Source organism: Pinus tabuliformis, chromosome Q (genome assembly GCF_031772625.1).
Source record: "Pinus tabuliformis cultivar Carrire ecotype Pingquan chromosome Q, CPIR1, whole genome shotgun sequence".
Taxonomy (NCBI): Eukaryota; Viridiplantae; Streptophyta; class Pinopsida; order Pinales; family Pinaceae; genus Pinus; species Pinus tabuliformis.
This window is the reverse complement of record NC_142296.1, coordinates 377,785,188-377,797,311: the sequence shown is the minus strand read 5'-3', so window position 1 is coordinate 377,797,311 and position 12,124 is coordinate 377,785,188. Positions and strand designations below refer to the sequence as shown.

General features: G+C 37.4%; 2 protein-coding genes across 2 annotated transcripts; both read left to right on the top strand.

Moving 5' to 3' along the window:
• Window positions 1-1,191: 1,191 nt before the first annotated feature.
• LOC149219741 (GDSL esterase/lipase At5g03610-like) lies at window positions 1,192-1,551 on the top strand. The gene is made up of 2 exons (XM_089386902.1): window positions 1,192-1,333; window positions 1,418-1,551. Exons 1-2 carry the CDS (start codon window positions 1,192-1,194, stop codon window positions 1,549-1,551), a joined length of 276 nt encoding a protein of 91 aa, XP_089243028.1.
• A 49-nt stretch (window positions 1,552-1,600) lies between these two features.
• Window positions 1,601-2,993, top strand: LOC149219740 (GDSL esterase/lipase At3g09930-like). The gene is made up of 3 exons (XM_089386901.1): window positions 1,601-1,684; window positions 2,471-2,730; window positions 2,867-2,993. Exons 1-3 carry the CDS (start codon window positions 1,601-1,603, stop codon window positions 2,991-2,993), a joined length of 471 nt encoding a protein of 156 aa, XP_089243027.1.
• Window positions 2,994-12,124: the final 9,131 nt, after the last annotated feature.

The window sequence follows — 12,124 nt, the reverse complement described above, 5'->3', positions numbered from 1 at the left end:
GCTGCTTCGCATGCTTGCAAAGAGGCGGTTTGGTTGAAAGGTTTGCTTGGTGAGTTTGGTAGGTTACAGGACAACATCAAGTTACTTTGTGATAGTCAAAGTGCAATACATTTGGCTAAGAATCCGGCCTATCATAGTAAATCAAAGCATATTCCAATTAAGTACCATTTTGTAAGACAGGTTATCACTGAAAGGGGAGTCTCTCTTGAAAAGGTGCATACAAAGGAGAATTGTATAGACATGTTCACGAAACCAGTTTTGTTAGAGAAGTTACGTTGGTGTTTGGCCTCTCTTGGCTTGCAGAAAAGATAAAATAATAATAACAGGGCATCAGGCTAATTGTTGTCAAGGTTAAGATTGTTGAGATTTTCTATTTTGAATAAAATAGGCAAAATCTCAGTAGATGACAACAATAGGAATCAGTTCCTAGATTAGCTCCAGTTTGTTGGGAGGGAGTTAATGCATCCTAAATTTGAGTTGAGAGGATTTATGAGGCAGTTAGATTCTCTTTGCTATATAACAGGTATCCATATGGATTTTTTGGTATGAGTAGTGTGAGAGTTTGTGAGGATTTAATTATGTAATCTCTTGTTTTATTAATAAAGAATCGCTGATGCCTATGTTTGTTGGACGTAGCCCAGATTGGTTGGGTGAACCACGTTAAATTCCTATGTCTCCTGTGCTTGATTTATTTGCTGTGTATATGTTTTATAATCTGTTGTGCATCTGATCTCCAACACAATCAAAATAAAAATGACTTTACCAATTTCTTGAGAAACACCCACGGGATAACCTTATAATGTTAGCATTTCTAGAGTGAGTTATTTTCGTGGACCTATTCATTCTTTCCCAAATCAAACACAGGCTCCGAGGATATCAAGATGGAATATCATTTCTCGTTATACCCTCGCCATTTTTTTGACTAGTTCCCTTAGTTCCATTTTTCTTCCCCATCGTGTGATGCAAAAGGGTGAATCCTTCTGTTCGAAAGATGTGCAGATCACAAGCTAGCATAGAGAGGCCATGATTCAAACTGCAACTTGCTTTCTATTGCGGATTGCTATTTATTCATCGTAATTTCTCACTGTTGTGTTTCGAAGTTGATTGCGCAAGTACTAGTATTTCCATATGAGTTATGAATAACAGGCAATTTTGGTGGCATAGAATGTGGAAAATGCAAGCCCAGGAGCCATGTTTGTGTTCGGAGATTCATACGCTGACAAGGGAAATCTTAACAAAACAAATACCGCCTGGAAACCTCCATATGGTATAAGCTTCCCTGGAAAACCCTCCGGGCGACATTCGGATGTAAAAGTCCTTGCGGACTTGATAGGTATAATTACAAATTTTATGCTCAAAATAATTGTTTTTTTATGCCTCGCTTTGTGGGTTCTAATCTTTGATTACAATGCTGCAGGTTCAGCTTTCAAGCTCCCTACGCCAGTGCCATACAATCAGCAGGGTAGCTATCCCAACCAGCGGCTTCACTTCGGCATGAACTTTGCAACTGGCAGGAGTGGTATCTTCACTACATGGCCTGGTCTGCCATAACCAAATAGACCAGCTGCATCACTTGACGTGTGATAGAGTATACTCGGCAATGAATTTTAGGTTTTCTCTTCTTCTCATCACGGGTTCCGGCAATGATTACGCTTTCTACATCCTGCAACAAAGCGCGGTAGAGGTATAATCTAGGTCGTAGTTTATCTGTTATATGTTTTAGAGTTTTTTGAATATATTTTTTAATTGAAATTGTAATTTGATATAGATTTTTTAGGTAACAAGTTTTAGCCGTGAATTTTTCACAATCTGAGTGCTTAGAGTTTTCTAGGGTGCTGAATTTATAGGGCATATTTATACAGATTGATGCCCTATATGCAGATTGTAGATTGGAAATGAAATCTGACTGTTAGGAGAAGTGTCAATTGTTTGACCCTTCTCTTGACTATCAGATTCTAGAATATATCTGGAATCTCAATCCACATAAGTTCAACAGAATCCATTTATCTATGTACAACGAAAAACACATTTTAAACAACAATAGATCACAATTTAGCCAGAACGTGTTTTGCCTATATATTTTGGAGTTTGTGAGGGCATAATTTCCAATTAAATTTACCCAAAATGTAATAGGAAATTGTTGGAATCGCAAGTTTGAATTGTGAATTCTCCACAATCCTAATGTTCTAAGAGTTTCTACCATACTGAATCTATACATGCAGTTAAAAAGACATTTTAAATAAAAAAAAAACCAAGATTTAACCAAAAATTATATGTTCCAGCCAAAAAAATCCAAAATTTACAATAGTCAAACAATACCTAAACATCAACTAACACAACACACAGTTAACTAGAAGTTTTCATATTTCCTGCGAAAATATTCATACTAAAATGCCTAAATCAATTTTTGTAACAATATGCCGCTTAATCTCTGCATTCCTCATTGACATTAGCTGTCTGGAATTTGCAGGGTCTGCCTTCATTTGTAGAATCGATGATCAAGCAGCTCTCGGCAGATTTAGTGTGTTTGTACAATTTAGGTTTCCGACGCTTTGCAATCACAGATATGGAGCCTCTTGGCTGCTTTCCTTCTTTTACAGTGGATAACTCTCATACAAGTTGTAATGCTACATTGAACATATTACCCGTATATCATAACAGTCTTTTGCAAGAAGCAGTGGAGGGGATAAGAAAAGGTCGAGCAGATGCAACTTTTGTGATTCTGGATCAGTATTCAGATACCATGGCAGTTTTTCAACATGGTTTTACAGTCTGTCCCCCTTGTCGCATATGGATGTACTTTCTTTCTTTCTGTGGCTCTACACTGTTGAATGTTTATTTAAGGCGTGGATTTTTTTATGTGCAGGGAAATTCAGGAAGCCATTGAAACACTGTTGCAGTGGTTGAGTGTGGCGTTACAGACAGTGCAGGGAAGGCTTTGTATAGTGTGTGTAGCCATCCAGAATCGGCCTTTTATTGGAATGGGGAGATAAAAATCAAACTTTTAATTAAATGAAGGAGTTGCAGCTCACAGGTGTGTACAGCACCTGGAGACTGCACTCAAACAAAGAGGAGACTCTCACTCTCGTTCACTCTACATTACATCAAATGAATATTACAATATTAAATACATCACTGAAAATTAGGTAGTTGTGAACAACCTCCTAAACTCTAGGAACTAATCCTAAACTAAGGAGATGCGTTACAACCATATAACCATTTCTCCATTATTTTTAACTCCCCACCTTAATGGAGAAAGGGTTATTCTGCACTCCTAACATCCCTCTAAATAACTCAAACTTTACTCGCCCTAGAGGCTTAGTAAAAATATCAGCTAAATTATCACAAGTGTTACAATACTCCACACATATTTCTTTTGACTGTATCTTTTCTCGAACAAAATGAAACTGAGTGTCAATATGTTTGGTATTTTTATGGAAAACTGGATTGTATGCAAGCTTTATTGTGCTCTGGTTGTCAGTTTTGATGCTGGTTGCTTCTTTCTGTCCTTCGCTTGCATCTCTAAGCAATCTCCTCAACCAGATAGCTTCGCATGTAGCTGCACACAGCGCCTGGTACTCAACTTCACATGATGATAATGCTACGGTACTTTGCTTTTTGATACTCCATGAAATAACACCAGATCCAATACTAAATGCGTAACCTGTGATGGATCTACGATCATCCAGGTCACCTGCCCAATCAGAATCTGAATAACCTGCTAAAGTAGCATCAGAAATGTTAGTTTATAAAATACCATAATTACAAGTACCACTAAGGTACCTCAACACACATTTTGCTGCAATCCAGTGACTTTCAAGTGGTTTGGACATAAATTGGCTCAGCACACTAACAGACTATGCCAGATCAGGTCTAGTTGTCATGAGATATATCAAACTTCCCACTAGCTGTCTATAGAAAGTGGCATCCACTTGTTTTGTGCCATCATCACTGCTTAACTTGAGATTTTGCTGCAATGGTGTTGCTGCTGTTTTGCACTGTTCCATTCTGAATCTTTCCAACAGGGTTCTGGCATAATTTCCTTGAGTTAGAAAAGTTTGACCAGAATCTTTCCATACCTCCAAACCTAGGCAATAATGAAGATCTCCAAGGTCTTTCATTTCAAATACCTGTGACATTTGTTGCTTGATTTCTTTGATCAAATTATTTGCATTTCCTGTTATGATCATGGAATCCACATACAAAGAAATCAAAATGATTTGCCTCTGTTTATTTATCTTGGTATACAGGTTTGGGTCGTTGAGGCTCTTATGAAAGCCATGCTGTATAAAAAATGAATCAATTTTCTCATACCATCACCTGGGTGCTTGTTTCAAACCATAAAGTGCCTTATTCAATTTACACACTAAATGCTCCTACCCCTTTTTCACAAAACCAGGAGGCTATACTAAATAAATTTCTTCCTTTAATTATCCATTCAGAAATGCAGACTTAACATCTAGCTGGTGTAGCTTCCGTTTATGTTTTGTTCCTAAAGAAATTAGCATTCTAATTGTATTTAGTTTAGCTACAAGGGCAAAGGTGTCATCGAAATCTATTCCTTCTTGCTGTGAGTAACCCTTTGCTACCAGTCTAGCTTTGAATTTTTCTACACTCCCATCTGCATTTATCTTAGGTTTATAAAGCCCTTGCATCCTATAGGGGTTTTTCCTTCAAGCAACTCAACTAAATCTCAAGTATGATTTCTATATATTGATCCAATTTCCTCATGCATTGTAGCCCTCCATTCATCTGATTTACTTGCTTCTTCATAGTTTGAAGGTTCTACAATGTTTAAAATTTTGGACATTAAAGCATAGCCTTTCAATCTTTCAGGTAGTCTAGTCTTCCTACCTGATCTTCTAGGTAGAGGACTTACCTCAACTCTATCTGTTTCAGCACTTTCCGGGCCTGCATCATCACTTATTACACTATCTGCTGCTACTTCTTCCTGTTTCTGCTCCTGCTCCTGCTCTTCATCTTCGTCACTGTTCATCTTTATCAGCAATGGAATGTGGCTGTCACTGTTAGAGTCTTCCTTTCCATCTTCAGTCTGTTCATGAAAAATAACATCTCTACTTGCAAAAACTTTATGAGTCACAGGATTATATAACTTGTATGCCTTATACTCTGTGCCATATCCTACAAATATACATTTCAAGGCTTTGGGGTCTAACTTCTTTCTATCTGCTTTTGGTATGTGAGCATAACATTTAGATCCAAATATTCTTAAATGACTTACTGCTGGTTTGAGTCCAAACAATGCTTCAAAGGGGGTTTTGAAGCCTATACATTTAGTAGGACTCCTATTCTTTAAATAAACAGCAGTGTTAATGGCTTCTACCCAAAGACCATTCGATAGACCTTTACCTTGAAGCATACTTCTCATGCACTCCACAAGAGTTCTGTTCTTGCGTTCTGCTACTCCATTCCGCTGTGGAGTGTGTGGCACTTTGAATTGCTGCATAATCCCATGCTGCTTGCAGAAGTTCCTAAACTCTCCTAACCTGTATTCTCCCCCTTGGTCAGAGCGGAGAATCTTTATCCTTTTTCCTGTTTGGTTCTCTATCATAGATTTAAACTCTTTAAAGTACCGAAAGGCTTAACTCTTTTTACTTAAAAAATACACCCATGAAAACCTAGTGCTGTCATCTGTAAACAGCAGAAAATAATATGCACCTCCTAGGGACCTAGTTTGCATAGGTCCACAAATATCTATATGCACTAGTTCTAGGATGTCTCTTTCCTTTCTATTGACATGCAAAGGGAACTCTTCTCTATGCATTTTCCCTAATGCACATCCATCACATTCCAGCTTGACATTATGAAAAACAGGGAGTCTATCGACCATACCTTTCTTCTGAAGTAAGATGAGGTCTTGCAAATTGAGATTTCCAAATCTCTGATGCCAGAGATTTTCGACTGTTGATCCAGCTGCAACCATTGCTTGTCGTGGCATACTCTTTGCATCCAATCTATACAAATTCCCCACGTGCACTCCTGTTGCAACTGTTTCCATCTGGCTATCCTTAATGACACAACCATTCTTAAAGAATTGCACCTGCATGTCTTGGTCTGTAATCATTGAGACAGAGATCAAGTTTTTCTTAATTCCTAGAACATATAATACATTTTTAAGATGTTTAATGTCACCACTAGGTAGCTTCACAGGAATATTTCCATATCCTTTGATCTCATACCCACTGTCATCTCCTAGATAAATTTTTGATCCACATGCAGATTCTTTGAGAAATTCAAAACAGTCCTTCTTACCTGTCATATGTGAGGATGCGCCAGAGTCGACATACCATATGTCGTCCTCATCTCCCTTTGATGCTGAAAGGGCACATTCGACTATGAATAGTCGAAGATCATGGCTCTGGTCCTCCTCTTCTCCAGCAAAACAGCCCTAATGTTTCCTCTGTTTGCCTCTTCTTTCATCCGCCTGCTTCTTATAGCATTCTTTAATCTGATGACCAGGTTTCCCACAATAAAAACATCTCTTAACATAATTATCAGTCATACCTCTGAATGATCTCTTTTGAAAAGAGTTGGCTCCCTTCTGCTGCGGTTGCTCGTGTTGATGTTGGTGCTGCTTTCCTCTGTACTGTCGCCTCTTCGCCATCAGAGCTAGGTCATTGCTCTGAGTTTTTAGATTCTGTCGTCGCTCCTCCTCCTGGAGAAGAATCGCTGTCAGCTCATCAAATGAAGGGGCTTTCTCCCTCGCTGTCAGCCTTGAGATAAACGTCTGATATTCATCAGTCATTCTGTTCAATGTGAGTGTGACTAGATCTGAGTTGGACACCTTTTCTCCAATAGCTCCCAGTTTGTCACTTAGATCCTTGACTCTGGCCAAGAATCCAACAACAGACTCATTCTTGTCCATATTCAATGCAAACAGCTTTCCCTTAAGTGCCAGAACACGATTTGTATTCTGTGTCTCGTACAAGTTCTTGATCGTTGTCCATATATTAGTGGCCGACTTGGAATCTCTGATATGTGGGATAATATTGTCCTTAACGGACATCTTCAGTATAGCTTTTGCTTTCGTTTTTCTTTTATCCCAGTCTTGTTCTTGGGTCGCTGTTCCAGATCTCGGCTCATTTCCCTCAACGATCGCCCATGCATTTATGCTCTCCAGCAAAGTTTGCATTTTGAATTTCTAGTTGGAGAAATTCGATCCATCGAGTTTGCCAGACTCGTGTAGGTATGAGTCTATACTGTTGTTCATTTTCGCCCAACTGAACACTCTAATCGGCCACCACCGGGCAAGTCCGATCTGCTACCACCGAACAGATCAGGAACTTCACTGTGCCACCACCGGGCAAGTCCGATCTGCTACCACCGAACAGATCAGGGACTTCACTGTGCCACCACCGGGCAAAACCGATCTGCTACCACCGAACAGATCAACAAACAAGCTCCAACACACCACCACCGGGCAAAGGCGATCTGCTTCCACCGAACAGATCAAGGCGCTGCACTGCACCACCACCGGGCAAAAACCAATTTGATTCCACCGAGCAGATCACAGAGCTCTGATTCGCCACCACCGGGCAGGTCCCATCTGCTACCTCCGAGCGGATCACAGAACCCCAATTCGCCACCACCGGGCAAATTAAATCTGTTGCCACCGAGCAGAAATCTCCACGTGCCACCACCGGGCAACTCCGATCTACAACAAAAAATTGCAGATTTCCAGAGAGAAAGAGGTTGGCTCTGTGGCGCTCTGAACAGCTACGAATCCGTGCCAATTGCAGAAAAGAAAAATTTACGGTGTGCACGAAAATTGGCGCGCTTAACAGCCACGGATCCGCGCCAATTCAGTCACAATTTTGTTGGCGCGCTTATCAGCCCCAAACCCGTGCCAATGGGCATGTCTGTTCTTTAAAAACCCGCGTTCTTCTATTTTGTTCTGGATTGGCGCGACTGTCTGCAAAAAATCCTCGCCAACTGCTCCAACCCTTTCTTCAGCTCAGAGATGATCAGTCATCTGAGACCCTTCGGTCCAGGTGTTACTGCAGTGCCACCTAATCATACAAATACATTTACATGCACTCCTATCACTACAGATATGTAACTAATGATACATCCCTAAGAAAATTTGAAGCTATCTCTACCCTAAACTCTGATACCAAGATAAAAATCAAACTTTGAATTAAATGAAGGAGTTGCAGCTCACAGGTGTGTACAACACCTGGAGACTGCACTCAAACAAAGAGGAGACTCTCACTCCCGTTCACTCTACATTACATCAAATGAATATTACCATATTAAATACATCACTGAAAATTAGATAGTTGTGAACAACCTCCTAAACTCTAGGAACTAATCCTAAACTAAGGAGATGCGTTACAACCATATAACCATTTCTCCATTATTTTTAACTTGGGGTGCATCCCGCACAGTCTGGTTGGGAGACATTGATGACATACCTCAAATCCTTCCGGGGTCAACTTCAGACTTGATTTGTCACTATCGATTCGGTCAGAATTTCCTTTAGACTTTTGTTGTTTGCGCTATAATCCTTTTGTTGCTATTACGATTACTTATGGAGGCATTGTGTGGACAAGATCAAATGGGACTCCAATCTAAATTTAGTAATTTAATAATTTAGTTAATATGTCAAATACTATGTCGACACTACGTCATGTCTTGTATGGATTACTTTATGAGATTTGTGTGGACAAAGATCAAACGCCAGTGTAAATTTAATTTAATTGATATATTGACAATGCTAAACACTGCCGTATCTGGGAAATTTGTGCAATAGAAATAATTTTATTTTTTAATACTTTGATCAATTTTGTGTGGAAATTATGGTTTACCTAGAATATCGAGGTTGTAAAATCTCTCTCGTATAATTTAGTTTTCAAGTGTTTTTTTTAATAATATTTTGATAAATTTCGGATGGAAGTGATTTTTAATAATATTTTGATAAATTTGGTAGGGAAATTATAGGTTAATTGGATATGATATGTAGCAACAAGATTTTTATAATTTAGTTTTCTAAATAGTGGTATTTGATAGTCATCTATAGAATTTATATTTCATCTTAAAAGTAATTACATTGATGAATAAGTTATTTTAGAATAAGGTTTCTAGAATTTTAACTTAATTATTATTAATTATTAAGTGGATGGTAAAGATTTGACCTCTATAAAATATTTCAGAATATTCTTAGTAGTATACATAAATCAAAAATTTATGTATACTACTAAGATTTGGTTATAATGGTAGTAAGCATGTTTAATCTCCAACCTATCACTAAATAGTTATTTATTTTTCATAATTAAAAAAAATCATCTATCTATCTATATATATATATATATATATATATATATATATATATATATATATATTATTTTAATTTTAATTTAAAAAAATTTAAACATAAAAATTGAGTTCAATAAAAAATAATATTTATTTTCTTGAATAAATAAAAATATATTATAAAAATATGAATGAAATTGAATAGGAATTGATTCATACCCATTCAAAACTTTAGTTCTACAATTGTTAAAGAGAGTTCCAATCTCCAAGCGGTTTTTGCAATCGATTTGGGTTTAACATGATGCCACCAAGATTATATAGTTGAAGACTACTTTTAGAGATTATGCACTGACTTGGTATATGAAGTACACGAATAACGCTCTTACTAGACATCCGAGAACCTTGGCAGACTTCAAAAGGGTGATGTTGAAAGAATTCCGAAGGCTTAAGTCTGCATCTCAGTGTATCACAAAGTTGAAAGAGATCAAGCAGGGACAAAACGAATCTGTTTGGGACTATGATCAATGGTTCAAAGTGTTGTTAGGTCGGTTGGAATTTGAGATTCCATATGAGTAGCATAAGGAGTGGTCTATTGTAGGATTATTGCATCATATTTGTTTTCCTTCGACTTAGAAGAACATTCAAACTTAGGATCAAGCTTGGGAGATTACATTGAACTTAGAAGTGTCTTTCAAAGTACCAACCACAAGAGGAGAAAGCTTTGGCATAACTTAGCTAGAATCATAGATAGCCACGCTCACAGTTCAACTGCAGGACTTAGTGAAAGGGAAAGAACAATGCTCGGATGTTTTGTACACAATTTGCAAAAAGGTGGGGTACCATAGAGATGAATTCCTAGTGATGACATATTACATGACGGCTAGTGCAACTATCTATTCAAGAAAGGTAGTGGATTATGGTGTGAGATCTATAAAGTGTGGCAACATTCATCACCAAGTTGTCCTATGATGCAAAGATATGAAGCCTCTACAAGGAATTTATTCTTTTACTTTTGTAAGTCCAGAAGTCATGAAATTCATCATTGTCGATCTTTAGAATTGATGATATATCACACCAATGACTCCTACAGGGTGTAAGAGGGAGATGACATGATGGTACAAAAGTACAATCAAGCAGGCATGTATAATCAATGGGTAGAGGTCAAGGTATGATGGGTAGAGGACCTGGAGGACCAGGTCGAGGACAAGGATCATTTGGACGGGGAAGAGGACAAATTATTTGTTATAATTGTGGGCAGCTAGGACATATCACCAGATTTTATCCCTATCATTTTACAACATTTACGTATTATCGAGCTTTGGATAATGTGATAGAGGATTTCCCTCATCTTCTCACAAAAATTCAGGAGAAGAAGGGGCAAAAACTTCCAAAGTTTACTGTAGAATCATGCCACAATCAATCTTGTGTTAATGTTGTTACACATGGAGGTACCAAGACTGGGAGGGATGCTGCTAAACATGCTAACCCATATCAATAATTGGTGAGAAAAGATGTTAATTCTCCGGAAGACAGTCTAGTGTATGACATGGATAGAGTCTATGAAAAAAATGATACTAAAAGTCTTGAAGTAGGAGACAGTCCTATCAAGGCATTTTTTAAGAGTTGTCTGGATTTGATGGAGGATGATGGTTCCTTAAAGAAGCTTCATAGAATGATTGATAAATCTACAAAGGAGTCAGAAGTTATATTAGCACATACCCCAAGATGCACAGTCAATAAATTTGTACAAAAGAAGAGGAAAAACCGAGAATTTATGTTTGGTGCACATATAGGAGATTAGAATATGGATAAAATTATCTTTTACTTGGGATCTAATGTGAACATATTTCTTAAGAAGACCTAGGAGATGATGGGGAGCCTAAGCTGACTTGGTCCCCTATCTAGCTAAGACTGGTGAATCAATACCAGATATTCCTTATTGGCAAACTATCAAATGATGAGGTGGATATCGACGGGGTCAATAGTCTAGTAGATTTTTAGTTAATAGAGATGGTTGATGATACTAACCCATACCCAACACTATTGGGTATTGATTGAGCCTTTGACAATAGGGTTATTTTAGTTTGAAAAAGATGTATATGATATTTGAATTAAGTGATGTCATAGTGATTGTGTTGTTAGATCCAAGGTAAGATGATATATATGTAAAGCCTATTTGATAGGAGTTGGATGCAGAGGCATTGAAAAATATTTATAATATTATGCAAAAGGAGGATTATGTTAACCCAATTGCAAATTGTATACCATTAGAGAAATTTTGAGGTAAAAATGGGCCTCAAAACAAAAATGTAAAACCAAAATCAATTTTATAAGAACAAATAGAATTGAAAATGATGATGTCAATCAAGGGGGATGATTCACCGTTTTTGGAGCAAAAGGGAAAAATGATAATAATAAAAATGAAAAAAATGAAAAAACCATTTTTTCAACTTATCTCCCTATAATTTTACTCCATTTTTTAGCATGAACACTTGTTGGATGCATAATTTAATTTTTCATCCAAGAAGTGCTTATGTTGAATATTTTCAATGGAGCCCACTACACGAAAAATTGAGAAATACATGAAAAATGTGATTGCAATTACCTTTTTTCATCTATTTCTCATTTTTTGTGTAGCAAGATCCATCAAAACTATTCAACATGGGTAGTCTTTGGATGTGAGATTAAATTTTGCATCCAATGAGTTCTCCCGCTCAAAATTTGAGTAAAATCATAGGAGGATAACTTGAGAATACAATTTAAAAAGGTAGTTTTTTCCTTTTTCACTCCAAAATTTGATGAGGTAATCTAATCTTATTTTATTATTTCCACTATTATTCTATAATTTTCC